Raw genomic sequence first — 27,861 nt, forward strand, 5'->3', positions numbered from 1 at the left:
GAGCCCCGTTTTCTTCCCCCCCCACCCCCGTGGGCACCGCTCGAGTTCTCTCCTCCCGCACCGCCCCTCGGCTCCCGCCGCCGCTGCAGGGGCTCCGCCGCCCTCAGCCTGCCCCGAGCGGGCGGGGGGCGCGGCCCAGCCTTGGGGCGTGGCGGGAGCGCGGCGGGGCCTGGCGTGGCTCCCGGCTCCCCGCGCCCCGCCGGCGGGCCGTGCCCCGCGGCTTCCCCCGCCGCCCGCCCAGCGTGGCTCCCCCCCCGCTCGCTCTGCAAGATGGCGGCAGCAGCCGAGCGCGGCGCGGAGCTGCCCGCGGAGCCACCGCGGGGGGTTCGGCCGCCGCTGGCCCCCGAGGAGGTGGCGAAGCGCTTGGAGAGCACCCGGCGGGAGCTGAGCAACAGGCGCAAGATCCTGCTGAGGAACCTGCCGGCCGAGAGCAGCAGCCAGGTACGGCCGCCGCCGCCTCCCTTCCGCCCGCGCTGCCGCCGCCTGAGGCGGGGCCGGGAGCCGCGGGGGAGCCGCTCCCCCGGGGCCGCTGTGGCTGAGGTGAGCGGCGGCCGCGCTCCTCGTGCCCGGGGAGTTGTGGGGCTGCAGCTCCGCTTCCTCCCGCCGCGGGTCCGCTCGGGCTCCTGCTCCCGACGCCTTCTTTGTTAGTGCCGGGAGCCGCGGTGCCTGCGGAGAGCGGCTCCAGCTCGTCCTCCCCGCGGCGGGAAGCGTCGCCCTCCCCCGCGGGGGCTCAGGCGAGGCGAGGCCGGGCCGGGCCGGGCTGGGCTCCCTCCTCCCCGCCTGTGGGTGCCGGGGTCGGGCCCCAGGCCGCGAGGGAGCAGCAGACGGGGGGGAAAGAGGGGGCTGAGGGGCTCCGCGCTTCTCTGCACAAGGTGTGCAAATTGGGCAGGCTAATGAGTGCGGTAATGAATGACACACGTGTGGCTGCTGCTGAGGGCAGCAGCGGCTGGGGGGGCCGTTAGCGGCGGTGCTGAGGTGACACCTGTGTGCTCGCCATCTCCAGACAGGCGGGGCGGCTTTAAGGTCCCGCGGCCCATCCGGTATCTGTGTCACAGCAGAGGTGAAAAGCTTCGAGCCCGGCTGGTTTTGCCCCTGAGCTGAGCAGCGCGCAGGCAGGAAAGTGTTTTCCTGCGATCTCTCGCCGGTTTGGGACAATTCTGCTGCTATTTGGAGCAGAGCAGCGAACTCTTCAGTGCGGGTGAGTCAGAGTTTGAGGCGATTTGGTTGCGCGGTCGCTTCGGCAGCCCCAACCGTTCAACTTGATGCAGGAGTATAACAATATAATGACAGCTTTTATTCTAAAGGGCTCCTTGTCTCTCTTTCTTTCTCCTCCTAAAGCGCAGGCGATATTACTGCCTGTGGGTAAGTGCAGCACGTGTACGCTCTCATTTTCTGTGCATCTCCAGTGCAGAGGGGCCCTTCCTGTTAGGTTCTCTCAGCGATCAGTGTAACTGGAGCCAGCCTGCCCAGTTTGCCACTGCACTGGATGTTTTGTTCTCGTGTATGCGCTGCCTTTAGTTCTGTTTGGCCGCGTTGTGGTGTGACTGCAGGCCCTTGGAGCTGTAGGTTGGGGCAGTTTTGCTCTGGTCCCACACGATGTTTCCATGCAGAGCCTCGCGTCTGTTTCTCGCAGCCTGATGGCCTGATGGATGAGCAGAGTCACCGCTTGGAGAACCCTGCTCATCTTCGTGGTCACTTCAAGAAGCCATCCCAGTGACTGTGTTGACAGAGCGAGCTTACTGCCGTATGCCAGGGTGCTTGCTGTGGATAGCCAGAGCAGGAGCACTTTGTCTGCCACTCAGACAGCTGTGTTCCTTGTTCCCGTTGCACGCAGCAGGTACTTCGTGAACGCGCACGGTTCAAAGCACATCGAGCTGTCAAGTTTGGCATTGCTTGGTCAGGCAAAGAATGCTACAGAGAAATAGTAGCGTGCAGGTCTGATTTGGCAGGCTCACAGTGTTCTGGATGTTTGCCATCTTGTTTTGATGACTTTAAAAGTAGCCCTGGGACGCCTTTTCCTGTGCGTGTAAGGTTCTGATGTTCCCCTGTTATAGGCTAGAACAGTACCACCATGTACAGATCCTGCAACCCAGTTTCGGGAGATGGCATTTGAATTGTTAACATCATTGGGCTGTTGGCATTGGTGTGTAAAAGCAGAAGAGTTGTGCTGTAGGGGTGAAGTTTGTGTCCTGGAGCAGTTTTGGAAAGGAGAAGGCTGTCTGTGGTCAGGTATGTTAAGCATACCTGTGTATTTGGCTGTCATTAAGTTACCATGGAACTTACCATTTCTGAGGTGAAATTAGTGCCCTTGTTAAACAGTGCAGAGGTGTTTTGTCTGCTGGTTTCTTCTGGAAATGGTTGGTTAGCCAAGTAAAATCAGATAACTGTTGCTAACCTGGCCAGTTTGTTCACCACTGAGAAAGAGAAGCATCATTAAAATACAGCAGAGGCTTCTGGAACAGGGTTTCATCAACGAAATTACCAATCTCTAATCATTGGAGTGTTGGGTTTGCTGTCGTTGGTTATTAGTACGTGGAGAGTGAAATTAGGTAACAAACATTATCCTGAGCCAGCTGGAGCCACCTATTAAGTTTATTTCTTCTTGTACTTGTAATCTTCTCTTACCTTTGGAGTTCCACCTGTGCTAAACCCAGTTAAAACCAGATTACTCTACAGGCCACAGGAGAAATGTAACTTAGCCATGAAGTTTCTGAACCAGAAGCAGAGTGCCCCACGTTTGTAGTCTTAGAAACCAAACAAACAGCCCTTTAAGTGTCAGAAGCATTCAGCACTTTGGGTGCTGGGTGGCTCTTGTTATGGGGCAAAGGTTGCCCATGTTTGAATCTTGGCAAGGGAGGTTTCTCTCTCAATGCGTTTGGCAACATCTGTGTTCCTAAGGAAGTCCAGAGCCTGTGTTCAGGAGGAAGGGCAGCCTGAAGAAAGCACTTTGCAGTGTGTCCGCCCATGTAAGTCAGCGTTCCCATGTGAGCTTTCTTCCTTGAGTGTCAGTATGAAACAAGTCCAGAGGGGGAGCAAACTAAGTCCAAGTTATGTCAAGAAGATTCTTTCTGTGTTGGGCTTTACAGCTAGCTCAGCCTGCAAATATGTCCTTGCGGGGCTGGTATTTATTCAGGCAGTTCTCTCACTACCGTGGGGAAAGGTATTTTTGTGACAGACCTGCAGTAACCATTTCTGTTAGCACCTTCACTGGTCTTTGAAGGCAAAGTCTGCATTTACTGTTTATCTGGCAAGTCAGGTGAGTTTGTACTGCCCTGTTGTGGTGAAATCCTGCAGAGTTGCCAGTTGGTTCCCTGTGTTCATCCTTGTCTGATTCTGCCAGCACAGTACCTGAACCGTGCATGTTCTCAAAGGTGTGATGTGACAGTGGCCTAAAAATGGACATCTACTGTTGCTGTAACCTCCCATGATCTTGAGATGAGGGACCATGGATATCTTTGTGTTACGTTTTAGATGGCTAAACCTGTGAAAGGAGACAGAAATGCACTTGTTGCTGCTGTAATTCCTGTTAGCGGGGCCAGGGTTGTGAGTAAACCAGCTTAGGAGATCAATTCCTGTTGTGTTTTCCCTCCCTCGATCTGATGTTTTTCTATCCTGTAGCTATATACAAACTGTATGCAAACTGGGCTCAGTGTTTTGTTCTGCTTAGGGGACGCTCCTCAATGTGAAGCTCTTTGTCCAAAGCTGAGGGAGATGTGTGATGTGGTAACACACCAGGTACCAAGAAAGTGGGACCCCAAATGTTGTTCTGAATGTACGTGAGATTTTGAGGTTATCCTGTAGCCGTGACTTGTGTCTTACAGAGAATTCAGTAGTGAGTATGGGCCAGGCTGCATGAAGGGTCCCAACAGGCCCTCCCGTTTCATCGAGGAATGCATCAAGAACATTACCCTGCATTCCAACCTTCACAGCCTTTGGGAAGCCTTTGCAGAACATACAAACTTGGAATTCGTCTTGCAGCAGTGGGGAAGTGTTAGGTGCTCGTTCCAGAGTAACCATTTTATGGCCTCATTAGGATGAAGGAGTGTAAGCAGGATCTGAGGAATCCTAGCAGGGCAGTGCCGCATGGTGTTTTACAGTAAGGCAGTCAGGTAAGATTGGCCTGTTGGTGTCTTGTTGGCATGATTAGCCTCTGATGCAGCGTTGCGGTGTTGTGATGTTTGTATGAAGACTGTTTGCCAAGAGAATGACAGGTAAGCTTGGTTGTAGTGGTTCATTTTGTTCTGGTGAGTGCTTGGCAATGAGCTGGCAGTCTCTTGGTTGGATGTCTCTTGTGATTGCCTTGTTGCGTTTGTATCTCCCTGAACCTTCATCTCTGAGGAGCCAGCTAATCCATGTCAATGACAAGGAATGCAACGACGTGATGGTCAAAGGCATGTATCCCAAATTAAAGGTCCTTGGAGCTATCCTTAAAGTGCTCTGAGTGCTCTGGGAGGCAGGAGGACTGCTCTGAGCAGAGGGAGGGTGGGAAACAATAACTTCCTTTCTCCTTTCCTGGTAAGGAGATGCCAGGAACTTCAGCATGACCAGAGTACAAGTGAAGCTGTACCTTACTAAATGTGAAGTTTTATTTTGCTGGAGTGTTGTGTGGCAAATCAGTTTCTGTTTGTTTTTGTAATTACCCCAGTGGATTAGAAGAATTGGTTTTGATTTCCCCCAAGCCATTGTTTTTTCCCTGTTAGTGATTCCTTATTTAAGTGTGATAACTCCCGTAGGAGCGGTGGCTGTCTCAGCTGAAGAGCCAGTGCTGTGGAAGATGCACTTGGTTCCAACCAGTTTTTTCTGTGTTTGATTATCTTTAAATGAGACCATATTACGTGCTCATTTCTGCTTTTCTTCTTGACCATCTGAGGCTAGGAAATAAATCTTCTAGAGGGGATGCTCTACTTTAATGTAGGACGTGAAGTAAAATAGGGCTGATTAATTATCTGAATACCCTGTAGTTCTTCTTTGGCATGACAGAACCTAAAGAAAGGCAAAACATTGAGGTGTTGATAAGAAAGTGGTTCAGTCCACGCGGGGCAGGGATTTACTGTGTGTTTTGGGACTTGATGTAGCCGTCCAGGTGTGGGATATTTCCACTGGGCTCTGTTCCTGACCAAAAGACAAATCGCTTCTTAGCAGGATGCTATTTCTGGCGGGGTCGTGGGTTTTCTGTTTTGCCTTGTGGATTAACCCCAATTTTTCCTTGGTCCTTTTTGATGGAAAGCCTTTAATGAAGTGTGCTGATTTGAGGAAGTGCTCTCTCCCAATCTGTTGGACGCCAGCTGTTTAAGTAGAAGGGGCCTTTGTGTTTTAGTTAGTCCTTGGTCACACTGCCTGCACATGAAAGGCATATTTGCTGGATAGGGAGTAGCTTCCATGCCTTAGGATGTACGTCCTTTTTGATTTTCTTTATTGCTTTTCTTCTGCTTTGTGCTCTCTCATGTTACCTCTTCTCTTTTTCATCTTTCATTTCGCTTGCGTACCACCCAGTATACCCAGGCTGATGGAACTGATTTGCTGTTCCTAGTGTTCCTTTTATCAGCACTAATATGTCTCTGGAAGATGAGAGAAACACGTTTTTAATTCCATGTCCATCCTGAGTGTACTGAGAAACTGCTCTTCTTCTACCTTAATGTTTTCTTGTATTACTTTAGTTATGATCTTCGGAGGGCAGGATCTGACCAAAGCCAGTCAGTTCTTAAACAAAGAGATTTGCCCCAAAGGCAGTTTATGGCCTAGAATCCCAGTCTTGATTGTATTTCAGGTGTCAGAGTTTGTGACTGTTCACGGATGTGAAGAGGGCACGTGCTGAGCTTTAGGACACTCCTGAGTGTTCAGCATTCCTGGGTGCCTGGGCAGGTAGACATCTGCTACACATCTTGGACTTGATCCTGCGGTCGTTGCTCACCTGAGAACTGTCTTTAATACACCATTGAAACAAACCTTGAAGGAGCTCCAACCTCTGTGGTCGTTAGTAGACAGGAGCTGTTTAGAATTGCCCTTTGCATCAGTCCTTGTGCTTTGTTATCTGACCTTTTTGTCGGTGCTGTGGACTCCGCTTCTTGCTCTCCAACAGAGCCTTTGGGATTTCCCCTTCGATTGTTACTTTAAACTGTGTTGGTGTTCTATTGCTTCTTACCTTTTTTTTCCTCCCTTTTTTGTTTCTAGTTTTATGTCTGCAGTGAAATCCATGTGTTGTATCCTGGACTCAGGCATTTAGTGGTCTGAAATGAAGTAAACCCCCCATTATATCATTCATGAACGTAAAGCGTTTTCCTCAGCAGTCCTCCACTTCCCTGTGCAACTGAAAACAAAGTCTCTTTTAGTTACGAGATGATTTCAACGTCCTTTGTTAGCCAAACATATTATTTAGTTCAGCTACTTGAAAGAGAATTGATTCCTGTTTCAAGAACATGCATGTGAAGTTTAGGCCTTCAGCTACTTAATGAGAGCCAAGTTATAGACCAGGCTTGTGGATTGTTTTTACTGGAAGCAGCACCAAAGTGAAGTGTAGAAATGTGGCCAGGCACCATTAGAATTGTTAAATAGTTTTGTTGCCAGAAGAACACAATCCAGTATTATATCTAGAGAGAGTTAAAGGTGCTGTAGGCTTTCTATAGAGGGTGTGTTGTTCCAGATGATGATTGAGTATTTCTTACATGTTTCTTCTCTTGTGCTGTGAGATCCTGGGTGTGAAAAGCTGATTCTATTAAAAATGATCCATTGAGCTTTCTTAATTTGATAAATAGAGCGAATGTGCCTGTTAAGGACTCCCTTCCTTTGCATTGAAAGCAGTGCAGATAATGCAGCGTAGGGACAGATCCTGTGGGAGACAGGAATTCTGTGTGTTTGAGAGAGGCAATTTCCAACTGACAGAAGCTCCTCTTTGCGCTTTTCTACCCAAGACAAGACAGGACAGGCCAAGAACTGAAGAATTTCAAGACCACTTTTCTTACAGTAATAAATAATACATTTTAAAGCATATTCAGCCTGTATTTACTGGTGGTTTCTCTTAAAAAACCTTGAATGCAGCAGGTTTTGCTTTTTCTGCTGATTTTGAAGTATGAGCTGCTTGTTTTCTAGTTAGGATTTTAGTATTTACTGGTGCTAAGATTAACCACCTTTCAAAGTCTGCTTACAAGAACTCTGAAGGTTTAAGGAGCTGTATAATAGCTAAGTATTATAAGTTCCATTTCTGTTCCAAGATGTTTAGTTAGTGTTGCTGGCATGGCCCACGTGTTTATGCAAGTACTGTTGCTCTGAGCAAACCCTCTTCTCCTCTTGCTTTCCTCCTCTCTCTTCCTGCAGTACGTATCATCCTTGCTTTGGCCAGGGACACATCCCCTGGGATCTGGCTGTCAGGGACTGCTTGGGCACAAACACACCTCTGTGCCCAGGCATGGGTGCCGATTTGTACATCAGGTTGAGGAGCCAAGTACAAATGGCTCCTTGGAGCCCCGATAGGCACCTCTATAAACAGTGTTTGTGTTAGAAGCTTCACAGGATCCACGGCTGCTGGATGTCTACCACATAGCTTTATAGCTGCTTGCAAGTTTTGGTGTCCAACTGTTATCATCTAGCCTAACATTCAGTGTGTGACTCTCACGGCAGCTCGACCCGCACCATGCTGGTGATGTTGCCGCTTTGTTTAGACTTAATGTAGAATCCTAGAATCATAGAATAGGTAGGGTTGGAAGGGAGCTTAAGATCATCTAGTTCCAACCCCCCTGCCATGGGCAGGGACACCTCCCACTGAACCAGGTCACCCAAGGCCTCGTCCAACCTGGTCTTGAGCACTGCCAGGGATGGAGCATTCACAGCCTCCCTGGGCAACCTATAATATGGTGCAGTTAAACCAGTTAGATCCTGATTATTAATGATAAAAGATAGAGGATACTTTCCAGGGGGGTATTCTGGGCACACTTAGCTGTTGGTTGCAAGAATATTCATTGAAAGAATGAAAATCAGTTGAACTTGAGCAGTTATAGGGACTTTGGGGATTTTAGGCTGGTAAATTGATTCCTTTATAGAAGAGGAAAAAGTCCTTTAGGAGCAGCAGTATTGTAAATGTTATGTGTAAAAAACACTAATAGTGGTCAGCAGGTGGTTTGGATGTGGATGTTGTGACCATGGGCAGAAGTGGTGGTGCTTGGGGATAGCAGCCACTGCTCTCATGTGGTACCACCATCAAGTCTATTACTACAGCTTTACTAAACCTGATGTGATAGGAAGTGGTGAGCGCTTGTGTTGTTGGCCAGCCCAAGGCAGTAGCATGGTAAGGATAACCTGGGAGGGTAAAAAGTTGTACTAGAGCAGAGCGTGGGTCAGCGTGATGGCTTCTCCGTTGGTGTATGCCATGGTGGTGGTAGGTGCTGGTGTGGGCAGAAGGTTGATATAGCTGGGCCAGGGGTGTGGAGGCCGGGTGCTCCGGGTATCTGAGGCAGCAGGAGGTCAGGAATGGGAATGAGCGGCGGCTGTTTGTTTCTGCTGTGCTCAGGGAAACAGCCCTCTGCTTACATTCCGTGCAAGTTAACAGGGTCGCACCAGGGAATATACCTGACTTGGATGGCCCATTTCTCCTCCCGGAGTAAACACTCCTTCCTGGCCCAGATACTGGGTAGCTGTACACCAAAGGGACCAGCTCCATTCCGTGCTGTTGGTACAGACCGTTCGGTGGCACACTGCGGAACCTGGACAGGAACAGTGAGTAAAGTGTTCTTGTTGCTTTCCCTGATGGTTCTGTCTCTGAGCTGTGTGGTAGCATTCATTCTTTTCCAGCAGCCTCAAGTGTTGAGAGAGGTTGAAGGTAAAGTTTAGAGAAGTGCCTGAGTTCAAAAGCTGGCTTAGTAATCATGGAAATATGATGAAGACCCTCAGTCGAATGCCCACAGGTATTTACATGTCTGAGTGATTGGAAGGAATCTACATTTGCTCAAGAGCTGGCACAGTGTGTTTTGGTTTTGTTGATCGTCACAAACACTTCATGTGAAAAATGCTTTCAGTGAAGTACAACAGAACCCAGTTGCAGAGGTAAAGGTCTGTGCCCTGCCATGGGGGGTATGAGAGCACAAGAGCAGTCGCCTTCCTGCAAGCCTTGAAGCAGGTTTTCATTTTAAATCTTCTGTATGCTGTCATCGCTTTTTACATGAGACCTCATCGTTATGCACAGAGATGTGTTCAGTGCAGGCTGTTTTCCCTCTCAATTCAAGTGTCAAACAGTTACTTGGAAATCCTTTGGAGTCATCTGATTCACAGATGACTTTGGAAAGAGTGAAAGAATACTTCCTGCTACTTAATGCTATGAAACTTTCAGAGTTGCACTTGTAACATAATATAGGAAATACAAAAGGTCGGTGTGTCCCCTTTCTGTGAAGTGGGACAGAAATAACTTCTTTGCAGTGTTGAGTGCCACAATAGAGCTGAGCTGTACAAACCTGTGCAGAAGGTGTCTCCTCAGCCTCTCATGACTGAGATGAAGTACCCTCTAATTCTTGTTAGAGAGATGTGCACAGTCAAGTCTCCTGCTGGCCTTGAATCTTTGAATTGTGCCTGGCCTGTTTGGCTCTTCAGAAGCCACATCCTCATCACATCCCATGAGAGGATGTCTGGGAGCTGGAGAACTGCTCCCATATTTTATTAATGCAGTATTTGACAGCTGTTAAGTACTGAAACTAGAGATTGGTGCCCGCTTGACTAAAAGGTATATACCTGATACCGGTCACGGGGAGCCCAATTAACCTTTAGGCTATATCTATTGTATTAGCAAACTGACATGTAGGCTGGGCAATTGGAAAGGGGCTGCAGTTAAGCTTTCCCACAAAGCTGGTTGATTATTTTGCTTACGCAAATGGCCTTTTGCTGTTGTGTGTGGGATTTATCCAACTAAACCGATGCAGGTTGCTACTTGTGGTTTCTTCTTGGGGAGGATTAATGTTCACCTCTGCATTCTCACCGCTGAACTAAATTGTAGACGTGTGCATACACCTTGCTCTTGGTGAGGAGTAGCTGTTGCAAACCGGTGCACACTTCTTACACTTGCTCCTATACCAGCCCTCCCACACTCCTGCTCTCTTCCCATTAATGAGTAGGAGTAAATAATGCTCTTGGGATGGATTCCTCATTGAGCATCTGTGCAGTAACTGATAGAAGATACTTTCCAGGGGGTATTCAAGACACCGTTCTCTACCTGCTAGTTGAAAGAATATTCATTGAAAGAGCAAAATGTGTTCAAGTGAGCTTGAGCCCTTCCAGGAAACCGAAGCAGCTGTTGTATCTCATGACAGCATTGCCTGCCCGCAGTGAACTGCATGATGTGGTGCTGCCGGTATTTGTTGTCTGTGTGGTGTTTTAGAGACGTACATAAGAAACGTTGGGGGGGTTTCTGTTGAATGAGCTGTGATGTTCTTTATCTTTATCAGAAGACACTCAAGGGGTGACCCTGTTGTGCTTATGTGACTTTATAGAAAGAAAAGTAAATGAATCAAACTCAGCCAGTTTTTGATTTGACTGCTGCAATAGTATAAGCAGCTCTAAACCAACTGTTTGATAGGGTTTCTGTGGTGAAATCTTTAGTTTATTGTGAAAGTGTTTGGTTTGGTTTGGGTTTTTTTTTATGAAGATGGATTTATCCACTTCTGTGGTCTATTGAGTTATTTCTCTGATGTTACTTGTGCTTTTCTCTTTCAGGAAATCCATGACTTATTTAAAGATTATGAAATCAAGTATTGTTACGTGGACAGAACTAAAAGAACAGGTAAGAATTTACCGTCTTCCAGTGTCATTCGTTTGAGCTCTGTGGTGAAACTAGTGAGGAGCATCATCTGCCATGTATGGAACCATTGACTTCTGTGCCATCGCATAGCTTGATTGTCCCTCAGTGCCTTTTTTGGCTGCATAGTTTGTCAGCTTCTACGGAAACCTGTGGGAACTTGGAAACTCCACTGATGTCAGCCCGAAGTAGGTAGGGCCCCTGTGGTGTATCCCAGGGTATTCTTTAGTGAGCATCTCTTTGGGACGAAGCTAACCTCAGCTGTCTGGTTTCCTTGATGTACTGGTCCCGGGCCTCCCTTAGAGCAAAGCGCATGTGCCTGTGACTTGATCAGAGGAAAAGGCACCTAGCTGCTGATGCGTTTGTGGCAGGTAATACAAGCCCCAAGCCATTATTTCCTTCTTTGAAGGACATGTCCTCCATTAATTCCTGAATTGTTGAAGTCTGAGCCTCCATTTACAAGTGAAGTCTCTAAATAGGGGATTCGTGGAGTTTAGTGCTTGTGAGGTACGGAAATGGACAAATGTTTCTCTGCAGGTTCCTGTCCTTGCAGGTCAGCAGAGGTCCCACAGCCTGGGCTATGTCCTGAGGCAGCCTTGGTTTTCAGGACGAAATCTTAGTGCAGGAGCTGTGATAGATGGATCCCAGGCTTCTGTGAGGATAAGGGTGTTTCTTGACACCTACCTCTGAGGAGCAAAATTTGTGCTTTACTGTCCCATTATCCTGCAAATTGGATTTCTGCCTCTGGAATAAGGCCAATTTGTATGGGGGTACTATAGTCTCTAACAATAGACTGAACATTTGGGTTCAGCATGAAAGGAAACACTTGAAAAGACTTGGAAAGAGTGAGGGCAGGATGAAGTCATTTAATGTAGATGCTCTCATATATAACTAGTTTTTTTACTGTGTGTGTTTGGGTTGGTTTTCAAGTGTATATGTACGTGTGTGTGTATATGTGTAGTTCCTTGCCTATTCATGTGATGTTTTGTATGTTTTCCTGCATGACTGTGACAGCAATACACTGCAGGTGCTTCATTTTGTCTTGGCTTCTTAGTTGGGTAATTAAATTACTTTATCTCCGAGTTCATGAAGGCCATAGAACTATCTTCAGAGGCCCTGTTGTCTCAGAATCACCATGGCTGTCCAGTCATAGCATCACAGAATAGTTAGGGTTGAAAGGACCTTAAGATGGTCCAGTTCCAACCCCCCTGCTATGGGCAGGGATGCCTCAACAAATTCTCAAGCCTCTCAGCTCTTCCTGCTCGTGTTCTTTATCTTAGAGACTATTTGTGGTGTTAGTTTTGCTGTGCAAGAAGCAAAGGTTCTGCTCATGGTTTTGACCGTGTCTGGGGGTGTTGTGTTTGTATTCAGTCTGTCTTGGCCAACAGACACAGCGGAACAGTCATCCATCCAAAGATGGACCTAGAGATTGTAGTGTGGACTGTTGGCGTAAGGAATTCCGTTTGTGTTGAGGTTTATATTTGTGTGTTTTGGGTTTTGTTTTGTTTGGGTTTGGGGTTCTTTTAGCTAGGTTTGGTGCCTTTTTAGTTTAATAGGTGTATTTGGAACTTTGTGGGGTCTGTAGAATTCAGGGTTCCAATTAGAACTTCTGAATTGTCCCGAGGTTTCACTTATTCCACAAACTAATGTAAGATAAGGGATCAGCTTGGGGAAGTAGCTCTGCATGACCTCAAACACTGGGGAAAAGACCCAATGAAGACTTGGTCTTCTATCTGTAACTCTTACGTAACTATACTTAGAATACCGAAGAGTATCCTGTTAGAGAAGTAGGTGATGCTGCGTGAAGACAATGGAGAGCAAAACCATGTAAATCAGAAGTGCCATTTTATGGTATTTGAGAAGCATGTTGCCAGTTTGCACACCATGTCTTCTTGGTGTGAGCGCTGATGCACGTCTTTGGGCAGGAGAGATTGTAAAGCGCTCTGGGAAGGCATCGACCACGCTGCGGGAATCATCTGGCTGCCTGCAGGACCTGCATGGGGGAGAGAAACTGGGGTTTTCTTTCGCAAAGTAAGAGTGGTACACTTACTTGGCGTGGCGTAACTGTGGCTTTGGCTCCAGCTGTGGGCAACTTCTTGAAGGTCTGTGGTCATGCACAGGGTAGAGACATGGTGAGTGCTGCGGAGGTCCTTTTCTCCAAGGCTGTGACTAACTGTGAGCTTCCTGCTGGACCTAGATGGGAGACGTGTACAACGGGTGCATTGATACTCCATTGCGTATGAGCACGGGCATCTTAGGTCTGTAGGATGAGGAGGAGGTTACAGTGTAGGTGTTAGAGATGTCCCTTTCTCCATGAATGCAGATATCATCTGGCAGCATGAGAACCCTGGCTGTGGAAGACTTACATGAGTGGCTGTAGCTCCTACTTTGAAGTAGATGCTAGGACTCGTTAGGTGTGCTACAGGGCACTGAGAGCTGCCTGGCAGACTGTTGGGTTGGGAGTGTGCAGGAGCCCTGGTCTGGTTGCATCTGTAACCTGGAGCCTGTGTGGAATTGTCCGGCACAGCTGCACAGGACAAATGAGGCTGCACTGCTGTGTCCTTCCCCTTCATGGCCTCTGCTCTCAGCCCTCTGGTGCTTCTGGTGCTGCCAGTCTGGTCTGGTGCAGCCCTTTTTGTACTGGTTTTGGGCGTACGATGAGCATTCTGTTGCCTGTTCCATGGCCATGAGAAGAGCAGGAGTGGTGCTGGAGGTCCTTTTCTCTGTGGCTGTAGGAACCTTTGTGCTCTGTGTTGGACTTAGATGAGGGACGGGTAGAATGGGTGCTTTGGTTCTGGAGTTCCTAGGAGCATCTTCTGTCTGTAGGATGAGGATGAGCTTACAGAAGGAGTGGGTGTTGCCAAAGTCCCTTTCTCCATGGGTGCAGGTACCATTTGGCTGCATGAGAGCCCTAGCTGTGGAAGACTTACATGGGTGGCTGCAGCTCTCAGTTTACTGTGTGCACGTTCTCCTACACTGTTGTAGGACATGTGAGAGATGCTGTGGATGCTGCGGAGCTCCCATGGTCCATAGCTGTGGGCACCTTCTGGCTGCCAGTGTTGCCTGCATGGGGAACAGATGCTTGAGGTGGCAGGACCCTCCTGTGGCCATGAATATTGACAGCTCTTCCTGTGTGTAGGATGAGGAAGGGGCAGGGATAGGTGGGTGTTTTGTAGCCTCTGAGTCTTTGCTCTCTCGTCTCCTCCTGTGCCAGTGTGGGCAGCTGCAGCTTTCCATAGGGGTCTGTTGTGAAGGTTGTGGCTATGTCCTTTGTGATGTGGTCTGGGTGTGCTGGAATTGACGCTGCCATGCCATCAGGAGTGGTGCTGCCAGCATCTGTTTTGGGAACTTCCAGTGGGAGAGGAATTTAAGTTTTCCCTTGTACATCCTTTTGTGAAGCTCCTTGCAAGCCCAGGTTGGGGTAGATGCTAGGACTCCTTACCTGTGCTCCAGAGCACTGAGAGCTGCCTGGCAGACTGTTGGGTTGGGAGCATGCAAGAGCCCTGGTCTGGTTGCATCCCTGTCCTGGAGCCTGTGTGGAATTGTCCGGCACAGCTGCACAGGACTAATGAGGCTGCATTGCTGTGGGCTGCAGCACCATTGCTGTGTCCTTCCCCTTCATGGCCTCTGCTCTCAGCCCTCCCTCTGGAGCCTGAGGTGCTGCCAGTCTGGTCTGGTGCAGCCCTTTTTGTACTGGTTTGTGGCGTACGATGAGCATTCTGTTGCCTGTTCCATGGCCATGAGAAGAGCAGGAGTGGTGCTGGAGGTCCTTTTCTCTGTGGCTGTGGGAACCTTTGTGCTCTGTGTTGGACTTAGATGAGGGACAGGTAGAATGGGTGCTTTGTATCTCCAGTCCCTGGGAGCATCTTCTGTCTGTAGGATGAGGATGAGCTTACAGAAGGAGTGGGTGTTGCCAAAGTCCCTTTCTCCATGGGTGCAGGTACCATTTGGCTGCATGAGAGCCCTGGCTGTGGAAGACTTACATGGGTGGCTGCAGCTCTCAGTTTACTGTGTGCACGTTCTCCTACACTGTTGTAGGACATGTGAGAGATGCTGTGGATGCTGCGGAGCTCCCATGGTCCATAGCTGTGGGCACCTTCTGGCTGCCAGTGTTGCCTGCATGGGGAACAGATACTTTAGATGATGGGACCCACCTTTGGCAACGAGCATTGGCAACTCTTCCTGTGTGTATGATGAGGAAGGGGCAGGGAGAGGTGGGTGTTTTGAAGCCGCTGTGTCTTTGCTGTCTCATCTCCTCCTGTGCTAGTCTGGGCAGCTGCAGCTTTTCATAGTTGGCCACGGAAGAGGTTGTGGCTATGTCCTTTGTGATGTGGTCTGGGTGTGTTGGAGTTGACGCTGCCATGCCATCAGAAGTGCTGCTGCCAGGACCCCTTTGGGAACTTCTGGTGGGAGAGGGATTTAATTTTTCCCTTGTACATACTTTTGTGAAGCTCCTTGCAAACTCAGGTTGGGGTAGATGCTAGGACTCCTTACCTGTGCTACAAAGCACTGAGAGCTGCCTGGCAGACTGTTGGGTTGGGAGCATGCAAGAGCCCTGGTCTGGTGGCATCCCTATCCTGGAGCCTGTGTGGAATTGTCTGGCACAGCTGCAAAGGACAAATGAGGCTGCATTGCTGTGGGCAGCGGTGCTGTTGCTGTGCCCTTCCCCTTCATGGCTTCTCTCAGCCCTCCCTCTGGTGCCTCCGCTCCTGCAGGTCTGGTCTGGTGCAGCCCTTTTTGTACTGGTTTTGGGCATACGATGAGCATTCTGTTGCCTGTTCCATGGCCATGAGAAGAGCAGGAGTGGTGCTGGAGGTCCCTGTGTCCATGGCTGTGGGAATCTTTGTGCTCTGTGTTGGACTTGGATGAGGGATGGATCGAATGGGTGCTTTGTATCTCCAATCCCTAGGAGCATCTTCTGCCTCTAGGATGAGGATGAGCTTACAGAAGGAGTGGGTGTTGCAGAAGTCCCTTTCTGCATGGATGCAGGTGCTGTCTGGCTGCGTGAGACCTGGATGTGGAAGAGGTACATCACTGGCTGTAGCTTTCAATTTGCCCAAGGCTGTGAGGGAGGATGTGTTAGAGACCCTGTGGATGTTGAGGAGATCCCATTGTCCATGCTTACAGGCACCTTGTGCCTGCCCTATCTTATGTGGCCTGTGTGGGTTAAAGATATTTTAGGAGGTGGGGCTCCTTCTGGCTGTCTTTGGGATGAGGCTGAGATTACAGAAAGGTTGTGTGTTACAGATGTCCCTTTCTCCTTGGGTGCAGGTACCATCCTGCTGCATGAGAGGCCTGGCTGTGAAAGACTTACATGAGTAGCTGCAGCTCTCGCTTTGCTTTGGGCACCTTCTCCTGGACTGTTGTAGGATGCGTGAGAGATGCTGTGGATGCTGCAGAGCTCCATTGTCCATGGCTATGGGCAGCTTCTGACTGCCAGTGTTGCCTGCATGGGGAACAGATGCTTGGGGTGGCAGGACCCTCCTTTGGCCATGAATATTGGCCCCTCTTCCTGTGTGTAGGGTGAGGAAGGGGCAGGGATAGGTGGGTGTTTTGTAGCCTCTGAGTCTTTGCTCTCTCGTCTCCTTCTGTGCCAGTGTGGGCAGCTGCAGCTTTCCATAGGGGTCTGTTGTGAAGGTTGTGGCTATGTCCTTTGTGATGTGGTCTGGGTGTGCTGGAATTGACGCTGCCATGCCATCAGGAGTGCTGCTGCCAGCGTCTGTTTTGGGAGCTTCCAGTGGGAGAGGGATTTAAGTTTTCCCTTGTACATCCTTTTGCGAAGCTCCTTGCAAACCCAGGTTGGGGTAGATGCTAGGATTCCTTACCTGTGCTCCAGAGCACTGAGAGCTGCCTGGCAGACTGTTGGGTTGGGAGCATGCAAGAGCCCTGATCTGGTTGCATCTGGAACCTGGAGCCTGTGTGGAATTGTCCGGTGCAGCTGCACAGGACAAATGAGGCTGCACTGCTGTCGGCAGCGGTGCCGTTGCTGTGTCCTTCCCCTTCATGGCCTCTGCTCTCAGCCCTCCCTCTGGTGCCTCCGCTCCTGCAGGTCTGGTCTGGTGCAGCCCTTTTTGTACTGGTTTGGGGCATACGATGAGCATTCTGTTGCCTGTTCCATGGCCATAAGAAGAGCAGGAGTGGTGCTGGAGGTCCCTGTGTCCATGGCTGTGGGAACCTTTGTGCTCTGTGTTGGACTTGGATGAGGGACAGGTCCAATGGGTGCTTTGTTTCTCCAATCCCTAGGAGTATCTTCTGTCTGTAGGATGAGGAGGAAGTTACAGAGAGCGTGGGTGTTGCAGAAGCCCCTTTCTGCATGGGTGCAGGTGATGTCTGGCTGCATGAGACCTGGATGTGGAAGAGGTACATCAGTGGCTGTAGCTTTCACTTTTCCCAAGGCTGTGAGGGAGGATGCGTTAGAGACCCTGTGGATGTTGAGGAGATCCCATTCTCCATGCCTACAGGCACCTTGTGCCTGCCCTATCTTATGTGGCTTGTGTGCATTGAATATTTTTTAGGTTTTGGGGCTCTCCTTTGGGCATGAGTGGGGGTACCTTCTGGCTGTCTTTGGGATGAGGCTGAGATTACAGAAAGGTTGGGTGTTACAGATGTCCCTTTCTCCTTGGGTGCAGGTACCATCCTGCTGCATGAGAGGCCTGGCTGTGGAAGACTTACATGAGTGGCTGCTGCTCTCGCTTTGCTTTGGGCCCCTTCTCCTAGACTGTTGTAGGACGTGTGAGAGATGCTGTGGATGCTGCAGAGCTCCATTGTCCATGGCTATGGGCAGCTTCTGACTGTCAGTGTTGCCTGCATGGGAACAGATGCTTTAGGTGGTAAGAATCTACTTTGGCCGTGAGCATTGGCACCTTTTCTGTAGGATGAGGAAGGGTACAGGTAGGTGGTTTTTTTGCAGCCTCTGAGTCTTTGCTCTCTCGTCTCCTCTTGCGCCAGTGTGGGCAGCTGCAGCTTTTCATAGGGGTCCATTGCAGAGCTTGTTTCTAGGTCCTTTGTGATGTGGTCTGGATGTTGGAGTTGACGCTGCCATGCCATCAGGAGTGCTGCTGCCAGCATCTGTTTTGGGAGCTTCCAGTGGGAGAGGAATTTAAGTTTTCCCTTGTACATCCTTTTGCGAAGCTCCTTGCAAACCCAGGTTGGGGTAGATGCTAGGACTCCTTACCTGTGCTACAGAGCACTGAGAGCTGCCTGGCAGACTGTTGGGTTGGGAGCATGCAAGAGCCCTGGTCTGGTGGCATCCCTATCCTGGAGCCTGTGTGGAATTGTCTGGCACAGCTGCAAAGGACAAATGAGGCTGCATTGCTGTGGGCAGCGGTGCCGTTGCTGTGCCCTTCCTCTTCATGGCTTCTCTCAGCCCTCCCTCTGGTGCCTCCGCTCCTGCAGGTCTGGTCTGGTGCAGCCCTTTTTGTACTGGTTTGGGGCGTACGATGAGCATTCTGTTGCCTGTTCCATGGCCATGAGAAGAGCAGGAGTGGTGCTGGAGTTCCCTGTGTCCGTGGCTGTGGGAACCTTTGTGCTCTGTGTTGGATTTGGATGAGGGACGGGTAGAAGGGTTGCTTTGGTTCTCCAGTGCCTAGGAGCATCTTCTGTCTGTAGGATGAGGAGGAACTTGCAGGAGTGGGTGTTGCAGAAGTCCCTTTCTGCATGGGTGCAGGTGCTCTCTGGCTGCATGTGAGACCTGGATGTGGAAGAGGTACATCAGTGGCTGTAGCTCTCGCTTTGCCCAAGGCTGTGAGGGGGGATGTGTTAGAGACCCTGTGGATGCTGAGGAGATCCCATTGTCCATGCTTACAGGCACTTTGTGGCTGCCCTATCTAATGTGGCCTGTGTGGGTTAAAGATATTTTAGGTGGTGCAGCCCTCCTTAGGCCATGAGTGTGGGCACCTTCTGGGTGTCTTTGGGATGAGGCCGAGATTATAGGAAGGTTGGGTGTTACGGATGTCTTTTTCTCCTTGGGTGCAGGTACCATCCTGCTGCATGAGAGGCCTGGCTGTGGAAGACTTACATGAGTGGCTGTAGCTCTCGCTTTGCTTTGGGCACCTTCTCTTGGAGCCTTGCAGAAGGACGTGTGGGAGATGCTGTGGATGCTGTGAAGCTCCCATTGTCCGTGGCTGCGGGCGCTTTCTGGCTGCCAGTGTTGCCTGGGTGGGGAGCAGATACTTTAGGTGGTAGCAGTCTCCTTTGGCCATGAGCATTGGCACTTCTTGTCTGTGTGCTGAGGACGGGGCAGAGGTGCTGTGGGTGTGTGGCAGCCTCTGAGGCTTTGCTGTCTCGTCTGCCAGTCTGCACTGGTGCCTCTTTTTTATAGGGGTCTGGGGCTGACTGTGTCACGAGCCCCATTGTGACGTGGAGTCTGCGGGTTGACATGACATGGAGCTGTGGGTCGGCTGTGATGGTGCTGTGTCATGAGGAGTGCTGGTGTCAGGATCTGTTTTGTGGACTTCCAACGGGAGAGGATTTTATAGTTTCCCTTTGCACATTCCTTTCGGAAGCTCCTTGAAACCCAGGATGTGGTAGCTGCAAAGGCCAAATGAGGCTGCATTGCTGTGGGCAGCTGCACTGTTGCTGTGGCCTTCCTGTGCATGGCCTCTGCTCTCAGTGCCCCCCTCTGGTGCCTCCGCTGCTGCCAGTCTGGGCTGATGCAGCCCTTTTTGTACCTGTTTGAGGCCTACGATGAGCATTCTGTTGCCTATTCCTTGGCCATGAGAAGAGCAGGAGTGGTGCGAGGGTCTCTTTTACTGTCCAGATCCTCATCTCCCCAACTGTTCTTTTCAGCCTCCTGTGAACCAGAATAGTTCCAGATATGTTGCTGTAGCAGCGCTGCTGTTGCCAGTGTCTTTGGGCACCTTCTTTCTGGGAGTAGGACTACAACAGGGTATGGGCAGTGTGGATGTTGTGGAGCTGTCGGTGACAGTGGCTGTGGGCACCTTTGAGGTTTTCTTGGGACCTGAGTATGGGAGAGATCCAGTGGGTGCTGTATCTCTCCATGTGCCAAAGGGCTGTGGTGAGCTTCTGGCTGTGTGTAGGCTGAGGACGGTGCAGAAGTGCTGTGGGTGTGTGGGAGCCTCTGAGTCTTTGCTCTCTCGTCTCCCCCTCTGCCTGTCTGCACTGGTGCATCCTTTTTATAGGGGTCTGGGGCTGACTGTGTCATGAGCCCCATTGTGACATGGAGTATTATGAGCTGTGGGTTGGCTGTGACGGTGCCATGCCATCACGAGTGCAGCTGCCAGGATCCCTTTGGGAACTTCCAGTGGGAGAGGATTTTATAGTTTCCCTTTGCACATTCCTTTCGGAAGTGCCTTGAAACCCAGGATGGGGTAGAGAGCAGAAGTGTTTTACCTGTGCTGCAGGGCCCTGAGAGCTGCCTGGCAGACTGATGGGTTGGAAACGTGCAGGAGCCCTGGTCTGGTTGCATCCCTATCCTGGAGCCTGTGTGGAATTATCCGGCCCCGCTGCAAAGGACAAATGAGGCTGCATTGCTGTGGGGACCCCCAATGCCTTGGCCTTGCCCTCCACCCTTATGTAAATTGACACAGCTTAATCACACATAATGTGACACAGGCACTGAAATGAAAATGTACTGTTTGTCCAGAGGAGGCCACGGAGCTGCTGCGAGGGCTGGAGCAGCTCTGCTCTGGATCCAGGCTGAGAGAGCTGGGCTGGTTCACCCTGGAGAAGAGAAAGCTCCTTAAGGGGAGACCTGAGAGCAGCTCCAGTGCCTGAAGGGGCTGCAGGAAAGCTGGAGAGGGGCTTGGGACATGGGCCTGCAGGGACAGTCCAAGGGGAATGGCTTTAAGCTGCCAGAGGGGAGACTGAGATGAGCTCTTAGGCAGAAGCTCTTCCCTGTGAGGGTGCTGAGGCGCTGGCACAGGGTGCCCACAGAAGCTGTACCTCTGGGATCTGTGAGAAGAGGAGCTCAGTAAAGTCTAAAGAAATTTGACAGCAGCAGGTCATCCTTGCTGATGGTTTTGGAGGTTGTCTTTAATACCTTTGGCATAGAAGACATGTTCCGTTGGCCCAGCCTGCCTGTACAAGTGCCTGGCTGTGCTGATCCTCTTTCAGTTTGAAGTGCAAGGTGTGCGTTTGTCTGTCTGTGAACTAAAGCCAAGTTTTTCCGTGACTTCCCTGTGCTTTGCACATCTGTTTGTCAGTAGAAGATAACACCTGCATTATCTTCCAGCTGCTTGGTTCAGCGCAGACTCTTACATCCTCTGACTGAACCGGTGCCAGGCAGGACATGCAATGGGAGCGCAGGAGTTTCCATCCGGACATCAGGAAACTCTTTTTCACCATGCGGGTCACCCGCACTGTTACGGGTTAAACATAGAGGATGTGGAGTCTGCCTCTTTTGAGATCCTAAGAACTCATCTGGATAGGACCCTGCACAAGCAGCTCTGGGTGGCCCTGCTTGAGTGGGGATTGGACAAGAAGACTTCCAGAGGTGCTTCCAGCTTCATCCTGGTTTTGACTGTGAAATGCTTTGGGGACTGGAAACCCTCAACAGATCCAGTAAGCCCAGAGGGAGAAGATACAGCTACTGTCATCAAACAACTTCAGTAGAATTAGTAATGTGTTGACTTTTGATTCCTAAATACAACATTTTGTGCTCCAAGTGGTGAGATCATGTGTGTCTGTGTTTCTGTATTCACTTTTTGAGTTTATTCCTCATGATGTTGATAATACCAGGTATTCAAAACCACCTGTGTTGTATCTTCAGGGAAAAGAAGAATTTGGGATTGAGCCTGTGACTTATACTGATGGGTTTTAGGTGTGGGAGAGGTGTAGTCATGACCTGTGAGGCTGGAGAGAAGCTGTGGTTGGTGGATGAGAAACTTAATATGAGCCGCTTCAGTGTGCGCTTCCAGCCCAGAAACCAGCGCTATGCTGGGCTGCATCAAAAGGAGCTCTTGTGATGCTCCTCATGTGAAGCACTGTGTGCAGTTGTGCTGTCCTCAACATAAGAAAGGCGTGGAGGTGTTGGAGCAAGTCCAGAGGAGGCCACGAGGATGATCAGGGGCTGGGGCACCTCCTGTATGAAGACAGGCTGAGAAAGTTGGGGCTGTTCAGCCTGGAGAAGAGAAGCCTCCAGTGTCTGAAGGGGGCTACAAGGGTGCTGGAGAGGGACTGTTCATCAGGGACTGTAGTGATAGGACAAGGGATGATGGGCTCAAACTGAAAGAGGGGAAGTTCAGGTTAGATAAAAGGCAGAAGTTCTCTACTGTGTGGGCGCTGAGGCGCTGGCACAGGGTGCCCAGAGAAGCTGTGGCTGCCCCAGCCCTGGCGGTGTTCAAGGTCAGGTGGGACAGAGCCTTGGGTGCCATGGTCTAGTGTGAGGTGTCCCTGCCCGTGGCAGGGGGTTGGAACTGGATGATCTTAAGGTCCTTTCCAACCGAGGCCAGTCTGGGATTCTGTGATTCTCTGATGTATCTTGATTTGGTCTCTTCCAGCATTCGTCACTCTGCTGAATGGAGAGCAGGCACAAAACGCCATTGGGAAGTATCACCAGTATTCTCTTCGGGGAAAAGAGATATCAGTGCAACTGCAGCCGACAGATGCTTTGCTGTGCATTACCAATTTACCCACTTCGTTTACCTTGGAAGAGTTTGAAGAACTTGTGCGTGCCTATGGCAATGTTGAGAGGTGTTTCTTGGTCTATAACGAAGTTACTGGCCATTCCAAGGGCTACGGCTTTGTGGAATACATGAAGAAGGACTCCGCTGCCAAGGCCAGGCTGGAACTTCTGGGGAAGCAGTTGGAGGAGAGCACTCTCTTTGCACAGTGGATGGACGTGAACCAGCTCACCCCAAATCTTATTCACTCTAAGTGCCTTTGTGTGGAGAAATTTCAGAAAGACTGTGCTGACTCCAAAGAACTGATCCAAGCTTTCTCCCTGAAGTATAAACCTGTGTTCTGCCAGGTATGTTCAGTTTGTATCTTCTGGAAGGTCAGGGTTGTGATTTAAGTAGCTCTGTATTTCTGTGATTCCCTGCTTGCTTCCTAATACTTGTGTTTTTCATGTAAGTAGTGAATGGTTCTGCATCTGCAGTGTGATGTATGCTGTGGTACAGCTGCATTCTTGGTGCTTGTTTGCAGTGGTGCTGGGTGTTAGCTGGGGATTGTGCAGAAGACTCCTGTGAGCACCAGTAAAATGTTTGTAGGACATCCCCTTCCTCGTGCTTTGGATTGAAAGCCAATTTAGAAATATTTCAGAGAGCCTTTGAAGTGCGCATGGCTGTTGGTTTTATTGCTCAGTAAAGAAAGCAAGCCTGTGAGTCTATGAGTACCACAAGTGCAGCAGTTTAGATGGTGGAGAAGATATATATAAACACACACATATGTGTGTGTGTGTAATTCATATATTTAAGAAATGTCTGCAAACATCAGATGTTGTTTTTCCCTAACTGAAGAAGATGTATCTTGGGATCTAGATGTTGGGAATCTCTGTGCTTTATCGTTTGCAAAGCTTGCAGGTACAGAAGAGTTAGATCCCTACCAGCCTTTGCAAGCGTCAAGTTTTTCTTCTCATCTTCATAGAATCAACCAGGTTGGAAAAGCCATTTAAGCTCATCAAGTCCAACCATTCCCCAGCACTGCTGAGGCCACCACTGCCCCATGGCACTGAGGCCTCCCCTCCACACTGTGTGAACACTCGCAGGGACGGTGCCTGCAGCCCTGCCCTGGGCAGCCTGTTCCAATGCCTGAGCACCCTCTGGGGCAGGAATTGTTCCTCAGCTCCATCTAAACCTGCCCTGGTGCAGCTTGAGGCCGTTTCCTCTTGTCCCATCCCTTGTTCCTTGGGAGCAGAGCCCAGCCCCTCCTGGCTCCATTCTCCTGTCAGGCACTTGTAGGGAGTAATAAGGTCCCCCCTGACCCTTCTCTTCTCCAGACTAAATCCCCTCGGTCACTCAGCTGTTCCTCATCACACTTGTGCTCCAAGTTCCGTGGCTTGTGAGATACAGCCCACAAATAAAACATTGCCCATTGAATTGGTGCAGAGCAGCATATCATAAACGGGCAGTAGAAGGAAAGCTTGCTTTATAGTAAAATGGTTGGCTATGACTTCAGTTGTTGGTTTGGGGGGGGGTTCTTTCTTAAGTATCTTGGAAAGCTGCTCAGGGATTAGCTTGAGGGATAAGTAATCCGAGATCCTCAGCATCTCAGACCAGAAGGTCCATCAGGCTGTCTAGCCTGACCGCCTGCAGGCTGTCACACTGTCCCCAGTGCTCTTTTCAAGACCCAGTGATTTGTAGTTAGCTGGCTTACTAGTATGGTTAGTAGTTTGTGAGTCTACCCTTACACTTGCTTGGTCCAAATATAGCAGGAGATGCATAAATTGACAGTAATTCTTCCCACAAACTGGCCATCACTTCTTCTTTGTCTGTTTTCTCAGTTGAATGTATCTGGCTTCAGCTTCTCCTCACTGATGACTAAGTTGAGGAGCTTTTGATCCCCACTGTTTTCATCCTGTAAGAAGGTATTAAATGCTGTCATCAAGTCACTTGCTCAATCTTTGTTTAACGAGCTGAACAGGTTGAGCTTTTCAAGTCTTTTCCTTAAGAGCTGTTTTCCAGCTGTCAGATAATCTGGAGGCTCTTATCAGCTCCTCCAAGAAGTTTTCAACATCCTTTACCAATTCAGAAGCCCAAAGAATAAGAGGGTGCTTTGATGAAGATGGTTTTCACTAACCTGTGCGGTTAGAGGCTTTTACCTCCTCCCTTCTCAAATCATAATGATTTGTGTCGCAGGTGAGGAGGAGTTAAGGTGCGTGCTTTTGAATTAAGAAATAGGCACCTAGCCAGAAACATAGGCAGGAAAATCTTCTTGGCGTGTCCTCATATTACCTGTCACTTGTAGAAATACACTGTGTAATAGACTAACAGGTGGATTGTAGAATCACAGAATCCCAGCCTGGTTTGGGTTGGAAGGGACCTTAAAGCGCATCGGGTTCCAACCCCTGCCACAGGGCAGGGACACCTTCCACTAGAGCAGCTTGCTCCAAGCCCCTGTGTCCAACCTGGCCTTGAACACTGCCAGGGATGGGGCAGCCACAGCTGCTCTGGGCACCCTGTGCCAGCGCCTCAGCACCCTCACAGGGAAGATATTCCTTATATCCAGCCTGAACTTCCCTGTTTAGGTTTAAGCCCATCACCCCTTGTCCTAGGTATCAAATGAGCTGTGTTCTCCAGAGCTCTTCCCAGAGGCCAGTCTTCAGCAGTGCCGTTAAAGATCTGACCACCCTCTTCTTCCAGCTACTTGAGATTTCTATTTCAGTTGTTGTTTGTGGGACCTAATTGCTGGGACCAGGTTGGGAATTTTATCCAGTGAAATCTCGAGGATATTCTCTTTCTTCCACCCCAGAACTAGTATCAGTACATCATTTCTGTTCATTTTGGGATGGAGATTTTTTGCCTCAGCTTCATTCCCTCCCTTCTCACCCCTTTTTGTTTGTTTAATTTCAGTCTGCTCATTCTGCTATAAAACTCTGCAAACAAAGGACAGAGCATTGTTTCACACATAAGCCTGTTTCCAGTCTGCTTGATTGATCAGTCTGGCATCTTCTCTTGGCATTCGATACAACCACAGACTTCATATCCTCCTGAAAGGGAGCGTATATCAGTGGAATTCGCATTGTTACATGTTTCAACAACTATCATGTAGTGGGATGAACACCATTTTTGTTACTGGAGGCTTAAAACTGAGCAATAATGAGTTTATAATTCTTATCTTGTGAACTAAAGTCATTGTATCCTACAGCTGTATTTACATTTTCCTTCTCATTCCTTCTTTACTCTGAAAACACGTGTTAAATACATTTCATAGCTCAGGCTCTCCATGAGATTAGATGGACGGGAAACTGGTAATTCAGGTAAATAGAGCATGCATGCCAAATGTCATAAAAAGATACAATATTCAACTTATATCTAGCATGTTTGAGAAAGAACCATACTGATTTGGGCAGGCATGAACATCAGGTGTCAGCTGCCAAGTCTTTTGCAAGGGATGTGTGGAAATCCTGCAAAGCAGTCCCTGAAGTTCCCATTCGATTCAGTGTGTTGTGAAATGCTTCAGTTTGCTCAGGATGAAGACAGTAACATCGGTGACTTTGCGGTGGTGGAGTATGAAACTGCAGAGCAGGCTGAGAAGGTACAAGAACTCACGGATGGAATGACTGTCAAAGGAAAGAGAGTGCAGGTGTCCTACTGTGCTCCAGGAGCCCCAGGCAGAAGCACGTTGGCAGCACTTATAGCAGCACAAAGGATGGTAAGAGACTGGTAAATCTGTTTTTCAGAATGAGTTTGCTACACCTTGAGCAGCCTGAGGTGAGCAGGGTGCCTTTGCAGCAGGAAAAGGAGCCAAGCTTTTGGAAGCACGAGCCTTTATGTGTAGCTAGTCAGCCCAATTCAGTCTCCTTCCTAGGCAAAGCATGGCCATATAGCGCAAGGAGGAAGTGTAAAATGCGGCCGTAAGATACCACAAAGTTACACTTAAATAGCTCTTAATAAACTTAATTATCTGTAAGAGAAATTGTTCCCGTTCAAACCAGAAGTAACTGGAAGTGGAGTCATTTGAGAAGCTAAAACTTGGTTTAAAACAGAGGGGCAAGAATTTGTCCATTTCAAGATAAATTTCAAGGTAGGAAGAACAGTTTAATTTCATGGTCGATAAAGAAGAAAGCTTTTTACACCCACACGTCTTACCAAATTATTTCCTAGGAAATTGGGTGTGATAGGTGTTACATGAAGCTGTCTTAGATGCAGAAGCAGAACAGTTTCATTACTTCAGCTAGCTTTAGCCCACATCTTTACAAGAGATGAGTGGTGCTATTGTAATATGTGGTGTTCATGTTAACAGTGCCTTTCATATTCCTCTTTATTGACAACTCTGTCGTGGTTTAAGGGGAAGAAAAGAAATGTGTCTCAGGAAAAATAATATGCTTGAAGTTTGGGGGGGAGAGTTTGTTAGGTGCTGCATTGGAGGAAAAGGAGCAGGAAACAAGGAAGGAGATGTTACTTCTGTGTACAATGAAATGTGTATACCATCATCACACAAGTTTGAGGGATTTAAATGTATTCTTTGTTTTCTCCTGATTCTAACATCTTTGTATCTCTCTCAATTGGAGATGAGGAACAACAGGAAGGGCTTGCTTCCAGAGCCAAATCCAGTGCAGATTATGAAAAGTTTTAATAACCCAGCAATGTTGCAAATGCTGCTGCAGCCCCAGTTGCGTGGACATGCTGTTAAACCTGGTAAGTGCCTTTAAAACAACAGAGGTGAAAAGAGAAACCCTGTTCTTGGTGATACAAGGCTTTCAGCAAAGGAGAGAAGCAGGAATACTGTTTTACAATCTTTGCAGGCACTGTTTCAGTGTCTGTGTGTAGACACTTCCATATTTTATGAATGCAAAGGTCAATCCCTATCCTGTTGTGTTTAGTTGTTACCTAAAAATGTCCTTGCATTAACACTGTGTTCTCTGAAGGTTTGTATTAGAAATATGTTTAAAATGAAATGTCTTTTGCAGACATCATTAAAGTGGCAAGTTTAAGTCTGATTCTAGATCTGAATCTTGCAGCCTGAGCATTTCTCCTGTTGTTGCCAGTGTAAGTCTTTATTCACTTGGATGCTACCATAGTTGTACACAGCGTTTCACAGAATCCTAGAATGAGCTAGGTTGGAAAAGACCTTTAAGATCATCAAGTCCAACCTTTACAAAGGTCAAAAACATTTCTCTATCTTCTCATTAGGGTGGATGTAAACACATAACAAGCAATCTTATCACATTTCAAATAGTGAACGTATTAGGAACAGATAATTTCAAGAGTCAAGTAGGGAACAGCTAAGAGTTTGTGACATAATCCACTGACAGCAAATACACAGAAATGGTGCGTGAAGTGACCAGTGAAGAAACACTTTAGCTAATGCTGGCCATTCAAAGCACTTTAGATAAAGCTGTGCTCTTGCAATCAGCTGCAGGCATTCTGCTTCTTGGAGTGAAACTCTCAGCTTTAGAGGAGCCCCTTGAGGGTATATGTTTGATCTCTCAAATCAGATCAAAGCTGGACTTATTGAAAGGTTTCATT

The 27,861-nt window shown here is 48.9% G+C and overlaps 1 protein-coding gene across 8 annotated transcripts in view; it reads left to right on the forward strand.

The window, feature by feature from the left end:
• The first annotated feature begins 254 nt into the window (after positions 1-254).
• Positions 255-27,861, forward strand: part of LOC133277639 (ribonucleoprotein PTB-binding 2-like) — a 42,014-nt gene continuing 14,407 nt past the window's right edge. For all 8 annotated transcript variants that reach the window (XM_061469668.1, XM_061469673.1, XM_061469674.1 and 5 more), the window contains exons 1-5: positions 255-441; positions 10,690-10,756; positions 22,231-22,700; positions 25,853-26,044; positions 26,904-27,030. In XM_061469668.1, the coding sequence (XP_061325652.1) occupies positions 271-441; positions 10,690-10,756; positions 22,231-22,700; positions 25,853-26,044; positions 26,904-27,030 (1,027 nt within the window). In that variant the 5' untranslated portion in view covers positions 255-270. The remainder of the gene's footprint in view (positions 442-10,689; positions 10,757-22,230; positions 22,701-25,852; positions 26,045-26,903; positions 27,031-27,861) is intronic.

The sequence above is a fragment of the Pezoporus flaviventris genome, unplaced genomic scaffold (assembly GCF_033815535.1).
Source record: "Pezoporus flaviventris isolate CSIRO_AGI_PZ_B2104156 unplaced genomic scaffold, CSIRO_AGI_Pfla_v1 ptg000059l, whole genome shotgun sequence".
NCBI classification, from domain to species: Eukaryota; Metazoa; Chordata; class Aves; order Psittaciformes; family Psittacidae; genus Pezoporus; species Pezoporus flaviventris.